General features: G+C 38.7%; 1 protein-coding gene across 4 annotated transcripts in view; it reads right to left on the reverse strand.

Annotated features, from left to right (window-relative positions):
* Positions 1 to 24,813, reverse strand: part of eea1 (early endosome antigen 1) — a 66,182-nt gene that overhangs the window by 8,273 nt on the left and 33,096 nt on the right. For all 4 annotated transcript variants that reach the window (XM_057835876.1, XM_057835875.1, XM_057835878.1 and 1 more), the window contains 11 exons: positions 24,438 to 24,638; positions 24,222 to 24,335; positions 23,986 to 24,141; positions 17,649 to 17,788; positions 17,174 to 17,504; positions 16,775 to 16,876; positions 11,223 to 11,417; positions 10,943 to 11,125; positions 9,688 to 9,873; positions 1,415 to 1,546; positions 1,109 to 1,294 (listed from right to left, as the gene is read on the reverse strand). In XM_057835876.1, the coding sequence (XP_057691859.1) occupies positions 1,109 to 1,294; positions 1,415 to 1,546; positions 9,688 to 9,873; positions 10,943 to 11,125; positions 11,223 to 11,417; positions 16,775 to 16,876; positions 17,174 to 17,504; positions 17,649 to 17,788; positions 23,986 to 24,141; positions 24,222 to 24,335; positions 24,438 to 24,638 (1,926 nt within the window). The remainder of the gene's footprint in view (positions 1 to 1,108; positions 1,295 to 1,414; positions 1,547 to 9,687; positions 9,874 to 10,942; positions 11,126 to 11,222; positions 11,418 to 16,774; positions 16,877 to 17,173; positions 17,505 to 17,648; positions 17,789 to 23,985; positions 24,142 to 24,221; positions 24,336 to 24,437; positions 24,639 to 24,813) is intronic.

Below are 24,813 nucleotides of genomic sequence, written 5' to 3' on the forward strand. Positions count from 1 at the left end.
ATACAACAAAAGAACAATTGGCTAACTTGCATAGCAAACGTCTGCTAGCTTAAACGCTATAAAATACTTTTTTTTTTTTTTTTTACAATGCTCTTAACAAATCGTCCAAACACATATTACTACAAAAAACTAATAAATATACTATGAAACTAAATTACGAATGCATAAACAGACATATTACCTCAGACAAAAACGTACCTTATGTTTGTCTTAACAGGGAGCGGCTGGATTGAGCCATGTTAGACGAGTTTCGGCATATTTACTGTTGCCAATAGAGGGCAGTGTATCCACCCAAATCAATAAAACTAAATGCAACACTTTCAAAACAAACCATTACAATGTCACTGTAATTAAACAAATCCTCGAAGCAGCAAAATTTGTAAGAAGCTTTTTTCTAATCGGGTTAATCGATTAATTGTTGCAGTACAAGTACTAATGTTAGCTTCTTTTTTTTTTTTTTAGGAGCCCAAGCTAGCTGTTATTGCTGACCAAGAAGACAAACTCACTTAGATGAACAAGAAAATTACCAAAATGATTATTTTATTATGATCATACGTATCCAAGGGTTGGATGAGGTAGAGTGAGCATTCAGACAAGGCTAACTATTTGATAAAAAATAGGAGCGTATACATTTTTTCGAAGCATTCTTTTGGAAAACTGATGGTGTCAAGTCCAGTGTATATTGTGATTTTCTTGTTATTCTACCGTGCTAAAACGATTATGGAAACAGGGTTCTGTGTATGTTGTGTAACACAAGTTCATCGAATAATTTATACTTGATATATGTTTATAAAAACATATGTTTACCCAGCTGCAAGAGACCGCAATGAAATGGAGTACAAAAAAAGTGCAATTTAAATTTCAGTTAACAGTTTTGAGATTCCAATTGGTCGTTAAGATGGGCTGGGACAAAAGAATGATTTTAGAGCATACTTATTTGCGGTCTTTAAAATTATTTTAAATCATTCTTTCTACTCAGAAACAGTATATTTTAGTCTTTGGAATGGATTTTTTTTTTTTTTTTTAAACCAAATGGGTGGGATGTAAAAATGTCCATCAATTTTGGAATGACCCCTTGGTTGGGATGTATTAATTGAGTAATTCCTACCAGCTGATCTTGGAGCTCCTTAACTTTGGAGAGAAGCTGCTGCTCTCTCTGGCTCCTGTTGTCCCTGGTTGTCTGGTGCTCCTTTTGTTCCTGTTGTAGGGCACTCTGCCCAAGCTCCACCTGGGCCTGCAGCTCCAGCTTCTGCTGGATCAAAAGCTGCTTGGCTTCCAGCAGCTCTCGCAGCTCCTGAAGCAAGACATCCTCACATAAGCTTTTGTTGATGGGTTCATGAATGACAACTTTCGCTCTCAATGGGGTTAAGGATAAAACAGGCTTTATTGGAGGAACCTCTTGCGAGGCACTGACCTTGTCATTTTTCTCTGATAGCGTTTTCATCTCTGAAGTCAATCTGCCGTTGTTCTTTTCCAGATTACTTTTGATTTTGAGCAGCTCCTCCATTTTGCTCCTCTCCTTCTCTAGGTTGGCCTTAAGTTGACCCTGAATGATTAAATATTTAGCAGTGTTTACACTTTTTTTTTTTTTTTAATTTAAATATGCCAAGTAAAGCGGAACTAAAACACCAGTCAGCGCGGTCTTCGGGACGCTATGGGGAACTGGCCAAGAGTACAAACCCAAAACTCACACTTCCTAGATACAAGACAGCAACAAGCACTAAGTACGTTCAAAAATCTTCCCTGCGCAATTCCGGTGATGCAACGGATTTGGTTTCCCCATTTGTATTATTATTCTCATGTTTCATCTTTTACACACCGCATTACTCTAGTCAAGTTTCCCAACAACCTCGTAGAAGCCAAAATGTCTCCAGATGTCTGCTTTCAATGTCTTAGGTGCATCAATAATCTTTCTTGCTCCCCCTTTCTCCGCTTCAGCCATTGTTATGTTATGTCCTATCTGTCCTTAGAGGTTAGATCTTGTGCCCGAACCTGATATTCGGGTCAGGTTAGGTTGGGTCAGGCCCAAAATGTTAAGCATTCAAGTTCGGGTCGGGTCGAGTCGGGTCGGGCCGCCGCGCCGGACTAATAAATGATACTTTTAAAAAATGGGATAAAACCGAGAGCAGGCTCTCTGTATTGTGCATTTGCTTGTGCACGCACATGAACGCCGTGGCCCGCATGTTTTTTTTTTTTTATATTAAACTTTCCCAGCGTTATTTCGTTGTGTAAATGCTTTTATAATGATCATAAAAATATGTAGACTATTTAAACATTAAGAAAACTTGCATTTTTTTCTGCCAACTGAGAATTCGTTACGAAGGACACTTATTTATGCACACAAAGGCAACAGAAATGTGATCCTTTTGAATCTTCTCTGCGTGTCTGCAAAACCCAAGGTTTTTTTTTTTTTTTTTAATATTAAACTTTCCCAGCGTTATTTCATTGTGTAAATGCTTTTATAATGATCATAAAAATATGTAGACTATTTAAACATTAAGAAAACTTTTTTCTGCTGTTTATTCTGCCAACTCGAAGAAATGATAATAAATTGCTGCTGCTGCATTTTTTTTTCCCGTGTCACTCCAACAAATAAATTTTTTTTTAAAAATCGGGTTTTTCGGGCTGGGCCTGCAAATCTAGTTAATTGATCGGGCCGGGTTGGGCTTCAATACCAGCGGGCCGTGTCGGGTCGGGCTGGATTCTTTAGGCCCGATCTAACCTCTATTGCACATATATAGTGGGCTAGGCCTACATTTTACTTTTGTTCTACATTACAATTTAGTTGATGTTGTGTTTGCAATTGAACTGATCCCTGGATTGATATTCCGATAAAGATGCTGCTGCACTACAATATTTTCTTTGTTGTTTTCTTTAATATTTACTTGAATATTTTTATTGATGGGTCGTTATGACTAAAATACAGTGACTGTTATTACTGATTTTGCACAGGAGTTCAGATGTTGCACTGTGTGAAAGGCTGCTACTGTGTGTAAAAAAAAAAAGAGAAAGCCCTGGTCTCATTCAAAGCACTAATTAAATGACGTGATGTTTTTTTTTTTTTTTTTTTTTAAATATATATATATATATGAAAGTATTTTCATTTGACTTCAACCAGGAGTGACACAAGAGCCAATAAAAAGTTGTTTAATGTCTGACCGCTTGTGTTGCCTCATGATTCACGAAAAATATGCTTTGTTTTAGAATTTTAATGCATCCCAGGCTTTAATGCATCGCGATGCATTGCCGAATCGAACCGAATCGAATCGTGACCCTCTGAATCAAATCGAATCGTGAGGGCAGTGGCGATGCACACCTGTACCGATTTATAATTGAATTGTAGCCTCTGAATCGCAATCGCAATCAAATCGGGAGGTGCCCCAAGATTCCCACCTCTAGTATGCAGTATTTGTAGTAGTGTACTCTCTAAGGTGTTTGAGCTCATCCTACTAGGGAGGGTTAACACTTTAATAAGCTCAACCGCTAATCAGTTTGGTTATAAACCTAAGCATGGCACGGACAGGTGGATTTACGTTCTAAAAGAATTGGTTAATACATATATAAGTAAAAACTCCTCTGTGCTTATGTGCTTTTTAGACACTTCCAAGGCTTTTGACAGTGGGAACCATGTGAAGTTGTTTAAGAAATTAAGCTAAGCGGGTGTTTCCAATGACATTGTAAGAATTCTTTCATACTGGTATGCACACTAAACTATGCAGGTGAAGTGGGATTATTGTGTATCTGCCCCCTTCCAAGTCACCAATGGGGTTAGACAGGGGAGCATCCTAGCTCCAATTTATTCAATTTTTATATGAATGATCTGTCAAAACTGTTAAGTAGGCTGCATGGCTGTTGAGTTGACGGCGAACCATCTTATGTATGCAGACGACGGTGTGCTTCTTAGCCCGAGTTCAGCTGACCTCCATCAGCTGCTCACTGTGTGTTCCAAGTACGGGGAGTTACACGATATAAAATATAATGACGCCAACAGTGTCCTTATGATCGTGAGAACAAATGAGAACAAACAGTTGGTCTTCCCTGGCTTTAAAGCGGAAGTTAAGAATTTTTTTACATTTGGCTTAATCTTCCGAGTTAGCGGGGATTAATTAGTTGGTAGAGTTGATTTCAACAAATTCCGTGCAGTTTGTAAGTTATCTCTTAGTTTCAGTGATCTGGAGTAGCTAAGCTCGCGCGAGTCAATGGTGCCTGCTTAGCATGCCAATAAAAACCAATACAGATCTTCAGAATGCAGATCATTGTTCCAAAACATCCATGCGGCCAAAACAATGTCACACCAAACTGCCATAATTCATTTCATTCTACAGGACATTTTTTATATGCGTAATACCACCACAATAGAGAGGAGTGCTTCGGCCACTTGTGCTCACGATGCATCTGAGGAAGGTGGGAAGTCAGACTTATCCCGCTCGGATGGTGCCAGTTGCGAACTCAAAGCGTTCCAAGCGAATGTAAACAGCAAGGATGGCTGATGGCGACAAGATTTTTTATTTTGGCCATCAAAAAACATTCTGACCTCCAGCAAATCTGCTTTCTCGTAAGCGAACAAATAGTGGAGGCGTTCCAATGATATTTTTCAAGATCAGAGGTTGGAAACTGACTTCCCACCTTCCTCAAATGCAGCACCAGTCTGTGAGTTAACTGATGGCCAGCAACATGGCAAAATGTGCATTTAGAGCAGACATGTCCAAAGTCCGGCCCGGGGGCCAAATGCGGCCCTTGGCCAAATTTCATCCGACCCCAATCTTCTGTCATAAAATCAATAACATCTGGCCCGCACACAGACTTAATAAATTGGTCAGCAGTACTGCTACCAGCATATGAAGTAGCTTACACACTAAATGCTGCTCCTAATTTACCCACCAAAAGGCAGCAGCACTCTAAGCAACATTTCTCCGGGTGACCCCTTTATTCCCAATTTTCTAAAATGGCGACAATCAACAAAAAAAAGAAAGTTGACTGCGACGGCCAACGCTTCAAGGATAGGTGGAAATTGAAATACTTTTTCACTAAAATACGCAACAACTGTGTCTGCCTCATTTGAAAAGAGACAGTCACTGTTTTTAAAGAGTTCAATGTGAGGCGATATTACCAATCAAGACACACTGACATGTACGACAAGATTACAGAGAAGATACGTAGCGAGAAAATTCAAGCAACTTGAAACTAGTTTAATTTTACAGCTGCAGTATTTCATAAGAGCCCGAGAGTCGAAAGAGAACGCCACAAAGGCTAGTTGCGAGATTGTTGAAATTATTAATTAAAATAAATAATAAAGCAAATGTGACACACGGAATGGCTTGCTAAAATTTGCCTAAATATATTGTTGTATGTAAAGGACGTCAGCCAAGGTCGGCCTCCCACATTTTTACCACACCAATTCTGGCCCCCTTTGCAAAAAGTTTGGACACCCCTGATTTAGAGGCTTTGGAAACAGACAGAAGAAATGGGCAAAGTAAAGTTTCCACAATTCCCTATGAAGAACGAGGAACAATATAAACTGGTTACTTACTGCTGGCTACGACAAAAAAAATCAGTGGTAAAAAAAACAATGTGATATCACTCCGCTCTGCTCCTCTGCTGTGCTGTTGGATTGCAAATGTTATTGTTCATACTGCAAATATTGACATGCAATGGTACGTTTTAATAACTTTATCCTGAAAAGATAGCCAACGCTATTGGTTGCATGGGTCATTGATGATTTTCATGTGTGCATATGTTGTTTTTTATCGGCATGCTAGATCAGCCCAATTGACTGGCACTAGTTTATCCACTCCAGAGCCCTGAAACTAACAAATAACTAACAAAATACACAGAATTTGTTGAAATCAACCAAGTGTGTAGGTTATCATAGGGACGGTAGGGACATAACACTACCAACTTTTCAGGATGCTCAAATTGACCCCACCAACTTAAAGGCCACCTTATTTGCATTATACAATGAGTTTAGTTATTTGGATAATTTGGATTGTATTCCCATATGTTGTGAGGATAGAATAGACCCTACCATTATTAAGTAATAATTTTCATTATGTTCAGACTTACATTTATCCCTTTTCACTTGCTGAATGTGCCAGTCCATTTTACCCCCTTCAAACGCACATTTGTTCGATTAAAGATTGACGCCCCCCCCCCTCCCGCCACACACGCACATTCATACAACCTCGCCGACAGAAATACAACATGCCGCCTCCTCCACCCCCTTCGAAGAGGAGGGATATTAGAAGTGTTTTTTCAGCCAGCACATGCCACTGTAAGTTATGTAAAAAGATGTCAATGTTTTGGAGGTGGGGGGAAAAAAACACAAATTTTGCTGCTTAAAGTCTGACCTGTGTCAGAGTTAGCATAGCATTAATCCGTGTGAACTTGATAACTTGCAAAACTACTGCGGTCATGCCAGCCTCCACAAGGAATAACAAAGCCAAGCTAGCTGACCCTTATTTTGATCATTGTTTGCATTATGTGCATTATCGTAATGCAACACGGTGGCTTCAGAGTGCAAGTCCCAAGAATGGGTTCACTTCAGAGGGGCACTGACATGAACATGAATGAAATGACATCACACATCAGAATTTCATGAGAGTACTTTGGATGCTTCAGATGTAGATCGGTCCTTGGATATCTGATTTTTTTTCCATGATTTTTCCCCAAATACTTTTATATTACAATACTTTAGTTTGAGATTAGGGGTGACCAAGTGTCACCCAGAAGTGGACTCATTCTTGGATAGCTCATTTTCTAATAAAGGGACTTGCACTTCAAAATGTTTCTTCAGTAGTTTTTGAAAACAAAGGTTTGAATCGAACGTTGTATGACGTGAATTCAGATTTATTTTGCTTTGATAATTTCACCTATCACCTATGGGTTCATATTCGTGATAAATGTGGCCCTGCCCCCCGTTCAATAATCTATTTGGTCTTATTAAGGTCCCGTCCCCAGCAAAAAGTGTAGATGCAGGTTCTGCTGTTATATCGTCCCTACCAATGTTGAGACCAAACCTACGCCCTTGAAATCAACTCTACCAACTAATTAAACAATCACAACCTCGAAGATTAAGCCTGATGTAAAAAATTCTGAGCTTTCCCTTTAAGTTGTCAGGCCAAGATTTTAAGTCCTGCAGTCAGATGAAATACACGGTCATATAATCACTGACACGCTGACTGACAATGAGGACATATTTCAACAGTGTCGTTCCCTCTATGTCCAAGCTAATGTTCTTTCTCGTAAATTTGGTCAGTGCTCTGATAAGGTGGCCCTCTTTAAGGTCTATTGTGCACCCATCTACACTGCGCATCTGTGGTGAAATGATGACAAAGAAAGCTTTTAGTGACTGCAAGTGGCATAAAATGACTCTCTGCGAATCTTGTTAAAAAGGCCCAGATGGAGCAGTGCTTCTGATATGTTTGTAGCAGCTCGGGTGAATACACGCCAGTCTGTTTTAAGGATACTGATGTTTATTAGTTGTCTGGATGGTTCTAAAAATGTGATTGTATTGTGCCTGACTAACATTTTGCGAAGTTTTACACGCTACTTGTCACGGTTTTGGAAGCACTGGTATATGTGCCTTTTAAAAGTGGGTCGCTCAGAGACCCAGTGTTGTTTACTGTAGTCCACTTGTTATTATTTTATTATTATTATTATTATTTTTAATCTCTTGCTTTTGCTGTGTTGTTGTGATTTGGACATTGAGTCAGTTAATAAATCTATCTTATATACTGGTCTAACCCCAGGAAACGTAACCAGTCAGTATTTGTTTGGCGAAGTGCATTTACAGTGGGGTAAATAAGTATTTAGTCAACCACCAATTGTGCAAGTTCTCCTACTTGAAAAGATTAGAGAGGCCTGTGATTGTCAACATGGGTAAACCTCAACCATGAGAGACAGAATGTGGGGAAAAAACAAAAAATCACATTGTTTGATTTTTAAAGAATTTATTTCCAAATTAGAGTGGAAAATAAGTATTTGGTCACCTACAAACACGCAAGATTTCTGGCTGTCAAAGAGGTCTAACTTCTTCTAACGAGGTCTAACAAGAGCCAACGAGGCTCCACTCGTTACCTGTATTAATGGCACCTGTTTTAACTCATTATCGGTATAAAAGACACCTGTCCACAACCTAAGTCTGTCACACTCCAAACTCCACTATGGCCAAGACCAAAAAGCTGTCGAAGGACACCAGAGGCAAAATTCTAGACCTGCACCAGGCTGGGAAGACTGAATCTGCAATAGGTAAAACGCTTGGCGTAAAGCAGTGATGTCTAAACTATTCCACATAGGGCCGCAGCGGGTGCTGGATTTCATTCCTACAAAACAGGACGACATCTTTTCACCAATCTGGTGTCTCACAAGTGTAATAGCAGTCAGGTGCTGTTTGTTTTAGCACAAACTTCATTGGTTAAACTGTATGCGCTCGATTGGTAGGAACAAAAACCAGGACCCACAGCGGCCCTTGAGGACAGGTTTGGACACCCATGGTGTAAAGAAATCAACTGTGGGAGCAATTATTAGAAAATGGAAGACATACAAAACCACTGATAATCTCCCTCGATCAGGGGCTCCCTCAATCAGGGGCTCCATGCAAGATCTCACCCCGTGGCGTCAAAATGATAACAAGAACGGTGAGCAAAAATCCCAGAACCACACGGGGGGACCTAGTGAATGGCCGACAGAGAGCTGGGACCAAAGTAACAAAGACTACTATCAGTAACACAATGCGCCGCCAGGGACTCAAATCCTGCACTGCCAGACGTGTCCCCCTGCAGAAGCCAGTACATGTCCAGGCCCGTCTGCGGTTCACTAGAGAGTATTTGAATGATCCAGAAGAGGACTGGGAGAATGTGTCACAATGGTCAGATGGTCACAATGGTCAGATGAAACCAAAATAGAACTTTTTGGTAGAAACACAGGTTCTCGTGTTTGGAGGAGAAAGAATACGGAATTGCATCCAAAGAACACCATACCCACTGTGAAGCATGGGGGTGGAAACATCATGCTTCGGGGCCGTTTTTCTGCAAAGGGACCAGGACGACTGATCTGTGTAGAGGAAAGAATGAATGAGGCCATGTATCGAGAGATTTTGAGTGAAAATCTCCTTCCATCAGCAAGGTAATTGAAGATGAGACATGGCTGGGTCTTTCAGCATGACAATGATCCCAAACACACAGCCAGGGCAACAAAGGAGTGGGTTCTTAAGAAGCATTTCAAGGCCCTGGAGTGGCCTCGCCAGTCTCCAGATCTCAACCCATAGAAAAACTGTGGAGGGAGTTGAAAGTCCATGTTGCCCAACGACAGCCTCAAAACATCATTGCTCTAGAGGAGATCTGAATGGAGGAATTGGCCAAAATGCCAGCAACAGTGTGTGAAAAGCTTGAGAAGAGTTACAGAAAACGTTTGGCCTCCGTTATTGCCAACAAAGGGTACATAACAAAGTATTGAGATGAACTTTTGGTATTGACCAAATACTTATTTTCCACCATGATTTGCAAATAAATTCTTTAAAAATCAAACAATGTGATTTTCTGTTTTTTTTTCCACATTCTGTCTCTCATGATTGAGGTTTACCCATGTTGACAATTACAAGCCTCTCTAATACTTTCAAGTGGGAGAACTTGCACAATTAGTGGTTGACTAAATACTTATTTGCTCCACTGTATTTGTCCAGTGTCTCACCTGTTGTTTCTGGAGTTCTTTCAATGTCTTCTCTAGCTGTTTGAGTGTCTGATCTCGACTAGCTAACTCCTGTTCTAGAGAGCCACGACTCTTCTTCAGTTCCTGGATCTCATTCTCCAAGGCAGTCTGATGAGTCTGGTTTGCTGCACTCTCTTCCTGGCTTAAGCGTAACTTCTCCTCAGATACCTAAAAGTCAGTAAACACCTTGGTTTAATAGTGTTGTTTGACCCTGCAGGGTTACTTTAGTTAAGGTGGTACTATGTCCTCTTTTCTACTTCAGTTAGGGTACTATGAATACTATGAACAAAAGGGCAACAAGATCTTATGGTGTCACATTTAAAAGCAGAAAGCAGGAAGTACATACTCATCTTTTACAATACAATGGTGCCTCTACATATGGATTTAATTTGCTCCAGGACCTGGTGTGTAAGTTGAAATGGTTGTATGTCGAGCAGGATTTTCCCATAAGAATACATTATAATTCGATTAATCCATTCCACAACCTAAAAACCTATGATAAATGCTCCTGGTACAATTATAAATAGCAATTACACATAGAAAAATTATGCCAGACAGTAGCCGTGTTGTGTTGCACAAGTTCTGAAATAAATGATTAAAAACCTGACGAAGCTGTTGACCTTCTTGCCAATGTTACAATAATAATAATAATAATAATAAATCGGAAATAAAAAAGCATTTTTATTGTCACTTTAACTGGCAAACGGAGGTCAGAAGAGACCAGCCATATTGTCGAGTTATTTCACTCTCACACCACGATCATACTTTTTTCTATCATTTCCTTCTTTCAATGGTGAGCGTGACCGTTTTCACCACCTGCACTAACCTTTTTTGGACCCATGTTGTTGCGGCAGACCAATGAAATTGCGAGGCTGTCGTAAATCGTATTTCGTGCATGTCTTCATACGTCTAAACAAATAACGAGTCAAATTTTACATCGGATGTCAAAATGATCGAGGTACCACCGTGCTGTACAGTATTTTTGACTCTCGTAATCTGAAAATTGTTTAACAAAAGGCAGTATTTTTCTGTTGAGGCATGTCGTAACCTGAAAATTACATTTGTAGAGACGTTTGTAAGTAGAGGTACCAATGTACACAACTCAGATACACCTAAGTATAACCGATTTCCGATTTATGTGTACGATTATATATTGTTAGTGCTCAGGTGGCTCTTTTAAGGGTTATTCGTGGACAAACACCATTTTAACATAAAATGAGATTATGTCTAAACCTACTTTAATATCTTGATGTAGTGCTGAAATCTCAGACTCTTTGCCATACAAGTCAGACTGGATCTTAGTGAGGCTTTGGAGACTTTGCTCTAATGCCTTTTGTAGATCTGCTGTCCGGCTCCGCTCAGAAGACAGCTGCTGGTTGACCTCTGTGACCTGCTCCCTCAACTGCCGCTCTTCCTCCTCCTGGAGGAGACAATCCGATAGTTCATTGTCACTCCCATGATTGCCATTACCATCTGGTTATAAGAACAAAGCTCCAACATCCTTGTTTCATACTTACTTTCGTCACACTGACTTTCTGTAACTCGCCGACTTGTCCTTTTAGCTTTTTTATCTCCTCCTCATGACTTCCACTGGCAGTCTTAAATTGCACCTCCAGTTTTTCCAGCTTTTGGTCCTTCTCTTTCAACACTTCCAGAGTCTTTGAGTTCTGCTGTTCCAACGATGTTAACTGCACTTTTAGCTTCTTCTCTACCTAGCAATTGGAGAGAAACAAACAGTGGCATTAAAAAAAATCGGCCACATATACAGACATTTTCACCAAGTTACGGTCTTGATTGTCACAATGCCTGTATGTATATTATAGTGAGGACTAACAAAGATTTTGTTGGTGAAAAAACATTCTCGTCAGGCCTCACCAAACCCCTGTTAACACTGTGGCGACATTTAAGTTAGCAGAAGAGCTGGAAACCTTGATTTATTCTCAGCGACAAGCCTTATTAAGGGTTGATGATATGGCTCGTTCGAACTATATCTGCTATCAAAAAACAACTTTCATTTAAATGAGCAATTACAAGTAATGAAATGCTAATAGGAAGGGACTAAACACAGATGTCTCATTATATCCCTGACACTGTGCGACAAATTGATTTTAGTAGGAATCCGACGGTTTGCCTGATAAAAATGTCAATTGAACTGTCAGGGTAAAAGAGCAGTGCGTGAACAGATTAGTAGGTGTGACTGTACCACACATAGCAAATTCCTCTAGTGAAAACCATCTTGTACTCATTGCAAAGTTGACAGATGCTCCAGTTACGTATGTGTGCAAGATTTTTGGGAAATTTTATATTTTTTTAACTAAATTTATTAAAAAGCTATTTTTGTACCAAAAAAATGCTTTTAATGACAGTAGGATCTCAATAATATGTGAAAAACTGGCCCTTTAATATTTTAAATAAGGGAAAATGTATATCCTTTGGTATTTATTGTGAGGAAAAAAGTGTTTTAATCTGATATAAATTTCATAAAATCGTGCTACATTATTCATTTTTCCAATATTCCCATGAGACTATGGCAATGTTTGTTGCATCCTCAATCACCTATCCCACTGCTAATTTCCATGGCATACATTAAGAATTAATGTAAAATTGGTTAAACATTTCTTAGCCAGAATGTCTTCTAAGACCCTGCACTGATATTCAAAGAAATATGCATCAGGTTCCCAAAAACGTAGATATATTCCAAGTCCATTCAACGCAATTTCTAAAAATACATTTAATCTTCATCAAATGTAAACTATTCCCATTCATTTTCCATAAATGTTACAAATGCATTTGCAGTATAGTAGAGATAGACAATTAGAGATTTGACGTAATTGGCCTTTTTTATTTTTTTAACCAACCGGCCAACATTAGGGGAAAAAAAACAATTTAAAACTGGGTTATTTTGGCTCCGATGCAGCCGTGCCTCTCTCCCCTGCCTGCTGTCTTCTGCACTAGTATTCACCCCACCCTCTGATTGGTTAAATGGTCATGGTAAATGGAGTTACACTTGTATTGCGCCTCTCCACCTTTTGAAGGCCCTCCAAGCACATCAAACTACTAGTATATCCTCATCTGCATGCATGACGCAGCACCAGGAGCAATGAGGGGTTTAGTATCTTGCTCAAGGATACTTAGATGAGGTCATCAGGGCTTTTGTTTCTGTAGAAAAATTTCAAAGAGCTATTTATTTGACCTTTTATTCAACTTTATAAGAGAGGTTTCTGAATCTTGTTGGAATCTCGTCGGAATCTGATAATTCAGGCGTTTCTGGAGATATTATTTTCCATTTGTGTGGTTCTATAAACATGCTTTAGGTATTTCAATTAAGTTTAGTGTTTGCATTATACTGTTTTGTTATGCCGATTTTTACACTTTTCCTGCAAATGAATATCAACTTCAAAAGCGGTTATTGGTCCCTCCTACTACTAATAATCAGTATCGCTATTGGAAAAACCCATTTCGGTCGCTATCTACATTATACACTTTTGAGTACACACCAAATTTGCTCAAATCTTTCATGCAATCAAACAGTACATAAAAAAATCCAAGTATCGGCAAATTCTAAACTTTGAATTAAAAAAAAAAAAATTAAGGAAATACTTAAAAGCTGGGCTGCCATCTTTATGAAATGGAAATCTAACAAGATGATACAGAGGCTCATAAGGGTTCTCTCAGTCAACCCATCCCTTGAAGATTACAATTTTGTGATCCTATGCTCAGAACCAATAGGACGCCAGCCAAATCTACAGATACTAATGAACCTACTTCTGTCCATCTTTAGTATGCACTAGGATCGGACAACAAGAACTGCAACATACAAGAACACCGAAAGGGTTTGCCTAGCCATTTGACTAAGGATTTCTACCTTTGATAACAAGTGAATTCATTTTTGCTTCAACATCTAAAATGCTATTTGCATGCATAACTAGTCCATTGTTTTTTTATGTCAGGACGAACCTGAGTAATGAATGCAAACCTTTAAATGGAACAAAGATACACCAGGAAGATGTGGACGATGACAGCTTTCTCAGCTCATTCTGCTAAGTCTCAAGTCAACATCATGGACTGAAAATTGTTTTTTGGGAATAAAGCTTCTGCTTTCACGCATCACAAAGGTTGAAGAGATCAATCTGTATGTGAGTACTGAAACAAACAGCCATTTTAAAATTACATATTGTATAATTGCATACATTTATTTCCAACTGTATTTTACAGTCTCCTGTTCTTTTTAGGTTAATTATTTGTTTGGCCTAACCAAAATTCAGCTTTTATGTAATGCCATAACAACGTTATCTGTCTGGCCAAAGCCTTGAACTCGGGATTGTTGGTTCTTCAATCAACTAGCCTGAACCAATCAGATTTCAGTTTGATTCATGCTAACATCATGTTAGCTTTCACTAAGGCCACCCAGCCTTTAGTGTGTTGTCGGGATTTTTCTGTCCTCTGATTGGTTCAGAGCTACTTGACTTCATTCCAAGTTAAGCAAGTGAGTTAGCAATTGCGCTGACCAATCATGATCCAAAAGAGGTTTACAGTTGGACATAATTTAAAACTCAGTTGCAAGGCAGGCATTAAAAAAGGACATTGGGAGGATAAGTCGAACAAAGCTTGTAGGTAGCTTATTTCAATGTAGCAAATAATTTATTAACCACATCCAAAAGCAGCAGTTACGAATGGCCAACATAGCAAGTGACAAAATTCATACAGGGTTTGTTCAAATAATTAGCTTCTCCGTTGAGTACAAAGTATTCTATATGAACTTTTAGGCTTGTTTTTGTCATGTTATTAGATAAACAATGATTATGAATTTATATGCTATAGTGACTTGGAGTTGAATGCTGTCTTGAAAAACGGTTATACTGTTTATTAAATGTGGCTGCTGGTTTCTACTGCATAATGGCCATTCAGCATTCCGACAAGCCTAAATGAATTCATTCTACATCTACGTATACAGGTATGTAAAAGGCAAGTGAGACTGAAATTTGCCAGACTGCATTCTGACAAGTCACAAAGATTTTAGATTAATGTCCGATGAGATATGATATGATAAGAACTACAGGAAATATTTGACCGCTGTCACTGCTAACCAGGACTAAATGCTATTGATCAAACTTATTTTCTGCACTATTATAAAACAAAATTCTTCAAAGGATTTTTTTCCCTACATCTGCTCTCACGCGATGGACTTTCTTTATCTTTCATCTTCACAATTACAGACCTCTCATTTTGTACGTAGCATTTAATGCACACTATTTGGCTGCCAAATAGTCTTCCCCGTCTCCTCTACGTTCAGTGCTGTTTTTTTTCTCGAATATTTGTACTTTAATAATGAAATTTTTGTTGAAGTTCATTAATTCACAAAAAAACATTTTGGAACACCTAAATTTTTTATTAATGTATAAATAAATAACAAATATCAATAATAAATCACAAACAATGAGGTCAAATGCTGCTGCTGGCATTAACTAGTGCGAATAAAATGTAAACGGAAACACTGAGACTTCACCTCTTTAACAGGAGTCAAAACAATTCTTACTCTTTTTGTGGTATGTCATTGTCTATATTGTTCTAAATGTTAAAATGAATTGCAATGTCCCAGACAACCATTTTCAGAATACTTTGTGTGAGTTCAGATGCTTTTTCTGGTGTGAATTCCGCATTTTTGGGGGAGGGGAAATACTGTTCAACTTTTGTTTGTTTTTACCTGAAAATAGATAGTAGAGGGCACACTGAAATATTACAATTATTTTGAATGAGAGGCACACATACTCACAGTAACAAAAATTAAATATATAGTATTAATTTGTTTATTTAAATATAGTATACTATTATATGTACATACACAATGATACTTTATAATATAAAGTAACTAACATTAGTGCAGTCATGGATTAATACAGTAAGCAGGCCAGTGCTGTTTCCATATATATTTTTATTATATTATGTATATACAGGATATATTTTCCCCAAGTGGGAACTTCAATGATCCTAATAAATTTAATAATAATGAAAAAATAAATATAATTATATAATATATATATTCTTTTATTAAATAAAAATGCACGTTGATACGACGCACATAAAGGTAACTTCCATTTTTAAAAAATCGTTAGAAAGTTGTATGGATTTACAGTCGGCTAACTTGTTGTTTCTTGTTGTCTTCGAAAATTATACTTGGGTGACGGCGCGTCAAGTGTTCGTTCATAGCCGACGTGCTACCGTGGTATTAGAGCTCAGCTTAGCAAAGAGTAAACACAGTGGCACCCTCCATATTTTCCTTGAAATAATTCCAGGCTCTGGCTATTCTGGTCCGCTTTTTTGACTTTATGCCACTTTCACGTGTCACCAATTCTGCCCTTTTTGGTAATTGGGTGTTTTCAACTCCTCGCCGTAGTGAAGAGTGAACCGGCGATTCACTTGGCTCGTTGTCGTCGGTTCGTCCGATTTCCTTCTCAGGAAGGCGGCGGCGTGCATAAAAACACCGAGAGGTGTCGGACGGCTCTTTATGAATACTTTTATTGACCAAGACAAAAACGTGGGGGATGCCAACTCCGCGCTACCGGCGCACTTTCCCAACTCACCGATCTCGCTCCCTCGCTCTCGCTCGCCCACTTTCTTCCTCTTTGCTCAATCTGACAATGCCGGTCACATTGAAATAACAGCGGCTCCCTTGGGGGTGCCAGTAACAACCGCTTGCATCGCGAGGGCCCGCCATTCTAAACTTTTATCCGCATGTAATTTTTTTTTTAACCTGTCATTACCCGTCGACGGGCATTTACGTCATCGATGACGTCGACAACGTCAACTAGTCGGGACAGCTCTAATATATTCTTTGGTCCAACGTGCTTGAAACACATTTAAACTTTTTTAAAAAATTTAAAAACACAGGTCAAGCGCATGGGCATTATGAAGTCTAACTGACATGACTGATTTAAAACATTGCAATATAACGGCAGTAACGATGCAGACGCAGTAGCGGGAAACACTGCACTTTTTTTAAAACCTTAAACTAGAATAAATTACATTTAGAAAACACTCACATGAGGACATGTATATTTTCAGCACTTACCTCTCTCATCTGCTCCAATTGTTGTTTGGTTTCTGTCATTGCCTTGCTTATGCTTTCATTATTCCGCTGAAGCTCCAGCTTTGCCTTTTCATACGACACTTCCTACAAATTACAACGTATAAGACACGTTTACATTTCTCGCCAAATGTATATTAAAATGACAACTATGAATCCTCACTGTTTACATTGAACTGCTTACCAAAGACAAACAATTAAGATATGCACCTAATGGGATGAAATAAATTCTAAGTGGGGAAAAGGAACTATCAGTAATCTTCTAGGCAGCTACCGACTATCATGCACCTGTCTGTAGCTCCTTTTACAAAACTGGGAATACCCCTTTCAGTTCTTCAGCCTGTGCACTTTGTGCAACAGTATCCTACACCAACAAGAACTGACCTTTTCCGCCATGGCTGTCTTTTGATTCTTCCGCTCAGTGTCCAGTTGACTCTGACATTCTTTCAGAGCTTTTCTGGTCTTGCCGAGACTTTCCTGAGCAGAGATCAGCTCAGTCTTTTGAGTTTCTTTCTCCTGTTGGGCCTTCAGTAATTCTGCAGCAAGGCTTTGTGCTTTCTTATGCAATTCTGCGTGCTGTGCCTCCCCTTCTTGGGTCAACTTGACCAAATTGAGCTCGAGGGCAGCTTTGTCCTGCTGGCAGCTCTCCAGCTGTTTTTGGCTGTCACTCAAAGAGGTGGTCTTAATATTTATTTCCTCCTGTAGTGCCACATTCCTAAAGTGAGAAACATTGTTTTACTGTCCGATTAGTCTTTGTTTGTTTTGTCTGATATCGGCTCGCTGAGCCATAACATGCAGTCAAAATAATACTTAATAATAATCTTGCAGAATTCCAAATTATGGCTTTGAGTCGACTCACCCTGTTTTTTCATTGTTGAGCAAAAGCTGCAGCTCAGTTGCTTTTTGTTTGGCTTCCGACAGCTCCTTCTGTAAATTCTTCACCTCTAGCTGGGTTTGATCCCTTGCAGCCTGCACCTCCATGACCTGTGCCTCCAGTTTCTGAAATATCAGATTATCACAATATCAGTTTAAATTAGGCCTGTCGCGATAACAAATTTTAGTAGGTGATATATTGTTTCACAAATTATTGCCGAATTGCGATATTATTGTCAATTTTTTTAACTATTTGAACCACGATTGTAGTGATAATAAATTCTAATATATCACCAATTCAAATGCAACATATTGTTATTCTTAAATAAAACACAAACTATATTAAAAATAAATAAATATAGTGGTACTTCGACATACGATCTTTTCGACATCCAACGTGAAATTTCACTTGCCATTTATTTCTACATCCGACGAGGTGCTCGATACACGACGATTTATGACAGCGCCGCAGTTTTTTTGTTTTGTCGCAAGACAGACGCACGGCGGATTTTCTTGTGAGAGAAATCGACAAGGGTTACAAGAATATTAGGTGCAGGTGGTGAAAAAAGGAAAAACGTGACGCTTACCATTGAAATGAAGATGGAAATGATAGAAAAATATGAGTGTGGTGTGCGAATCCGTGAACCGGCTCGACAATACAGCCATAGAATGTCTATGATCTCGACGATCCTCCTGCGACCTCCGTTGGCCAGTCCTTAAGGTGATAATTATTATTGCGGTAAAATCGCCATAGAAATCGCCAGCTTCGTCAGGTATTTTATCATTTATTTCAGAACTTGTGCAAGACAACACGCCTACTGTGTGCTGCAGCTGACGCCAACAACAAAATATTAAACAGCTTTCAGTCTGTCACGTCAGCCACACGTTACGCTCAGGTACGGCATGCAAAACACGTCCGCAACATTAGTACTCAATTAGTTACATTATTACAGGAATTATTATTACTATATTATTATTCCAATTTATAGTTATAATTTATTGGTTTTGGTATGTGTAATTGCCATTTGTAATAGCACCAGCGGTATTTATTGAGGATTTAGTGTAGGTTTTCGCGCTGTGGAACGAATTAATGGAATTATAATGTATTATTATGGGAAAATTCTGCTCGACATACAACCATTTCAACTTACAAAGAAGGTCCTGGAACAAACTAACTTCTTATGTAGAGGTACCACTGTATTTAAAAAAAAAAAAAAAAAAAAAAAAAACCCACATTGCATAACGAGTCATTTGAAAGCTAGCTAAGTGTAGAATATCAAATGGGTCAGAAACCCATGCCAATTTTATTCTGTGCTAATTGTAGCCTATCTAAAGTGTTTATTTGATCCAAAATGACTGTCATCTTGTCTTGCAAAGTGCACGTTAGCAAATTTGAAACCAAAATATTCATTCCAATTATATTTTTCATTATGGGTGTCATTTTAAAGCTTTTCTTAGTAGCGATCAACCGATATGAGTTTTTCATGACCGATACCGATTATTAGTAGTTTGAGGAGCAGATAACTGATTTTTGGAGCAGATATTCATTTGCAGTAAAAGGGTAAAAATTGGCATAAAAAATGAATAATGCAAACACTGAACTTCATTGAAATGCCTAGAGCATGTTTATTGAATCACACAAATAAAAAAAATATTGCTCCAGAAGTGCCTGAATTTCCTACTCGGAAACATCTCTTATAAAGTTGAAAGTTAAATACCGTAAGACAGTGTTTTTTGCAATGAAATAAGACTGAAATAGAGGGGGTCTTCTTATATTTGCGGTCTAGACATTATGCCCATTCACGACGCTACATGGCGCCAGATATCATTGAAGCGATGTTCTGTCCTGACATATCTCAGCTACTCTCCCCATTCACGATGCTAGAAGGCACCAGATATCATTAGCCACGTATACATGCTGACTTTTATTCATACCGATTCAAATCATTCCGAATGGAAATTTCACATCAGCTGTTTACATGTCACTTCATCTATTCCGATCCAGCGTTTACATGTGACTGCCTTTATTCCGAAAGGACGTTTGACAACTGCCGTCTGACATGCGCAGATTAATCAAAACAAAGCGTCACGTTGCAAAACATGGAGATCGATCGTCAGATCAGCTGCTGTTTTAACTTTTCGAGTGGAAACAAAACTTCAGAATGATACGCCGTTCATTTAAAAAGTTGTGTGGGTGCGCTGTGCGTGTGCTTGGAAGCCATGTTGCAAGTGACGTCACTTACGTCACAAAGTCACGTCACCACGTCAGTACGGATCATGCGCACAAAGAGCGCAACCAGACACCATTCCGCTTCCCTGTTTACATGATATAATTTTACTTCTAATCGGTTTGGGAAAAGGAATATTCCACCCCTGTGAATCGGAATGAAATTCCATTCGGTTTGGGCCTGTTCATTCCGAATGAGGTGTTTATATGGAACACATTTATTCGGTTTGAAGAAATATTCCGATTGTAATTGGAATATTTGGCTCCATGTAAACGTGGCAATTGAAGCTAAGTTCTGTCATGACGGATCTTAGCTACTCTCAAGTTTAATCAGTTTGCATTATTTTATTGCAATGTTTTTTCTAATTCAGATTTGTTTCAAGACTACAGTTACAGTTAGACTTCACTTTGATGGTTAATGCAGTTATTGCAATTTTGTTGTCTTATCACAATAGATTGGTTTATTTACATTTCAAAAACCAGAAGCCATTCATTTACGAATGTGATTGCACTTTAGTTTACATATTTAAATGTTCAGATATTAAGATTTGAATGAGGCAAAATAACATGCTTTTTCTCTCAAATATATTGTTATAATCATTTGTTTAGGATGTACTGTAATTATTTTCTGTATAAAAATTAATTTGGTGTTCAAAAAATCTTTTTACAAACTTGAGTCTTGAAAAAGAGGGTGTCGTCTTATAATCAGGGCCGTCTTATATTCGGGCCAGTACAGTATATAGGTCTCCGGAAAAAAAGTTCTGTTCTAAAATAAATACCGTAATTTGCTGAATATAATGCGCACTTTTTTTCCCAAATCAACTTGTAAAATCATGGGTGCGCATTATACACGGGTACATGGATGGAGACAGAAATATATATATATATTACATATATAAAGACAGATTTTTTTTTTTATTGACACGGCCATGTTGTGTTGAAGAAAACGTATGCGGCGATCCGTTGCCGACCATTACGGTACATGACGTCACCATTTTGTTTCGGTAATACTTGTTTCGGTAATACCACTCTGATTGGTCGAATGATTTCGTCTGTGTTAAATTCTGTTTTTTTTTCACTGTTAATAAAGCACAGATTTTAGTTTCTTGAACTCATTTGAGTCAACGTTTATTGCAGTACTTCTCAAATGGTGGGAGCTATGCCAGGAGTGGCGCGAGTGACCTCGGGGAACATGCTTTTTTTTTTTTTTTTTTTTTTTTTTGCCGTACTAGAATAAAGTGTACTTGCACATCCACTCCGTAGGTGGCAGTGGCGCTCTCATTTTCATAGTGCGTGACATATTTTTGAAGTCAGCAAGAGCACACTGAAGAGACTCATGCAGAGCTGGACTCACGCAGCGACCCACTGTCTTCTCCGGTTCTCACGTGTCCGGCTGAGAAGTGCCATTTTCGGCTTGGGATTGTCACGACCACCGCACTCACCTACGGTTCTCCCTCGGCCGCCGAGAATGCGCTTTTTTTCGGGCCGTTTGCCTTTTGGCTTTGACTTTTAATACAGTGGGAAATGAGGAAAGACCACTGTTTACTGAGTCTAAAAATGATTATAGCGGAGAGTCTGAAGCCAAATCAGTTAAGACGCCACTTAAAGACATTAGACCTCAATCTCATTGATAAGCCGCTTGATTGTTTTTCAGCAAAAACGTGCCAAATATTGCCAATTGTCACAATCGTCCCGCTTTGTCAGTGTTATATCAGTAAACCAGTGAGCACTGTGGTAAATCAGCGAAAATAAAAACTTTCCTTCTGTCCAAAGACACTTTTCCCCCCCCTTCTATTCAGTTTTGTTTTTTTCGGTCAAATTTTTTGGCATGTTGTCCTGAAGAGTAAATGTTTCTAATTAATTTGAATTTGTTATTATTTACTGATTTTATTACATTTTATTTTTCAGTATCAAATGGTCAAAAATGTACCTTGAGTGTATTTTTACAGTTTGGATGTGACTTTTTTTTTTTTTTTTTTTTTTTACACTTCAGGCAAATTGATGCGCGTTAAGTCTTTTCTGTTACAAGCAAAACAATGTTAATAAAGTTATACTTTATTATAAGTTGATCTATGTTACTTTTTTTCTTTAATAGAAAAAAAGGAGACAATGTTAGGCTGAGGCGCACTTATAATCGTAATATTATAGACAAATGATACTATTTACGGCAGAGAGTGGCGGCAGAGAGTTGGGGGGGCGCGAAACATTTACGTCTTCCTTGGGGGGGCGTCACAGAAAATAATTGAGAAGCACTGGTTTATTGCAACTCGGCAACTCGGACCATAACAAACCTAACATAACACAGACTTCCTGTGTCCGTCAACTATATCTGTCCCTTGGGAAACTCAAACCCGAATAACAATAGTTCCTCTTGTTAGACTACAGCGATGCGCGCTTTCGGTTTTCCGACTTCTAGCCTACTTTTATTTTACCGTATCAATCCATGGAAGAAACATTTTTCATTTTCATGATGATGAAGCGAGCAAGTTATACAGCAGCCTTTAAAAGAAAAGCCTCATCTGTTTTGTTTTCTCCTGGATTCTGGTAAGTTGGAGAAGTTAATATTATTACCGTACATATTGTCAGTTTACGGTAATGTTTTGAACTACCAATGTGCTATGCTTGTGCTGTGTTTCACCAGTCAGTAAAATGACATTTCTGTATCTGTACACGAGCTCTGTTTTCTTGTATTCTTCTATTTATTGGTGCTAAAATTAGGGTGCGCGTTATACACGGGTACAATAATTTTCCCTAGATTTTACAAGTAAATTTGGGGTGCGCGTTATACACGGGTGCGCCTTACATTCGGGAAATTACGGTAATTAAATTAATTAAACATGTTACTGCCCCACCTTGCCGCCTTCATAACGTGAATTATTTTTAAACAAGAATAATGTAGAAAAATGCTTGTCTTTATTAAATGCTACATTGAGAGTTCAGTGAAATCCGCTCACTGCTGAAAACAGCCGCACACACACACACACACAATGAGTTGCCACAGAAAACTAATGTTTAACAAGGTGAACGATGATTGACACATTCAGCGTCTTTCAAGGTAGCGCATGACTTTTTTTATATCGGACGTTTGGATTAAAAAAGGCCGATACGATATACGTCAAATTTCCAAATATCGGCCAATATATCAGTCTATCTCTAATTCTTAGTGTGAAATCTGAAGTATGTGAGATTAACTTCAGAAATCTTTCTTTACATGTTGAGCATGACGTGCTTTTATTTTGAAATGTTCACCGGAAGTACGTTCGCTAAGCCACTAACCACTCCATAAACAAAAAAATGCATGTTGTGTCAGTAGTAGATGTTTTTTTTGTTGTTTTTTTTTTTTTGTTTTCCGCATCGTTTGCAAATGCTGTAAACAAGCGATTTTTCATGTTTCAAGTTTCACCTTTTAACCTCAATTTTGCATTTTGGAGAAGACTGCCAATGTTTTATAGGAGGCTAAATTGGTTAGTGCATTGTCTTTTTTCCATTAGCCTTAATGTCCACTTCCTCCACTAATGTCTAACTTATGTCACTGGTGTCCACTTAATCCACTTCCTCGGCGGGTGAAACTCAGCTAAACGACGACTACAGATTATATATGCCATTTTGCTATTTTTTGGATTACAAAGAACTCTGTGTGCTGATCTGGGTTGAAGATCAAGCGTACAGAGAGTGGTAAAAAAAAATGTAGCAATGCTAACATTTTGCAATTTTTAATATAGATATTGGTGTTGGTGTTATACTTATATAGCGCTTTTCCACCTTTCAATGCTTCCTTATTTTGTATATATGAACTTTAATCCGCCGTGTTGATGACCAATAAACATCTGTGAAAGGAACTGGTATCTCATATGCAATCAATACGGACGTGTGCCGAGTGCACGCAGCAGACGCAAACAGATACACGCACAAATGTTTGCACGCACGTGGTGATAAATCGCAGCCGGAAAAATTATCACCCTCATTTTATTTACCGTGCGATAAATTGACTTATTGCATATCATGACAGGCTTAGTTTAAATGATTCCTCAAATCCATCTTTGAAGGAACAATGTTCCTACATTTATACATGTACTAGAACTCTGTTAACACTGACCTTATTGAGCCCCTCCAGCCTCTCTCCGTACTGCTCCGAGGCCAGATGTTTGTCCTTGTATTCCTTCAAAGAGGCTTCCAGCTGGTTGCACTGTTCCTGTCTTTCCTTGATCCTCTGTGTCTGTTCCTGCACTTTCTTCTGGACTTTATTCAGCTCCTACATATTTATTTAGATATATTTTTAACTTCCATAAACCAAAACAAGGTCAGATTTGAAAACCTAAACTAACAAGCCACCTGCTGCTTGTCCTGCAATGCGTGCTGAGAAGACTCCAAGTTGTTCTCCATGTTGGCCTTCTGTGCAGCCTTGGCTGCTTCTGTAGAGAGTAACATCTCCGTTTTTGCCTTTAGCTGATGGAGAAAATGCCAACAACGGTATAAGAGTTGGATTTGACTCGCCAGAGGAGATTTTGCTGGCCTTAAAACTAAAGCGGGATAACTTCCAATAGCTACCTGAGAGTCCAGCTGGGTCACCTTCTCCTTGCTGTCTCCAAGTTGGGCAGTAAGTTCATTGACAGACGTTTCCAGGGTGTGGGCCCGGTCCTGGGATGAGCGCAGGAGAGTTTTCTGCTCCTGAACTTGTTTGTGTAAATTGTCCTGGGCCTGTTTGTTGCTCTCGAACTGATTCTTCAGCTTGTCCGTCAACTGGGTTACCTTCACATGGAGAAAACAAGTAAATGTTGTCATAAATAAAATGCAAATATAGTGCACATCCATCAATTTGTTTTTTTTTCTAATGCGTCCTCATTGAAGCAGTGTGAGAGCTGGAGCCTTTCCCATCTTAATTTGAATGAGACTGAACTGGTCATCAGCCAATCGCAGAAAGTCA

Source organism: Corythoichthys intestinalis, chromosome 5 (genome assembly GCF_030265065.1).
Source record: "Corythoichthys intestinalis isolate RoL2023-P3 chromosome 5, ASM3026506v1, whole genome shotgun sequence".
NCBI lineage: Eukaryota > Metazoa > Chordata > Actinopteri > Syngnathiformes > Syngnathidae > Corythoichthys > Corythoichthys intestinalis.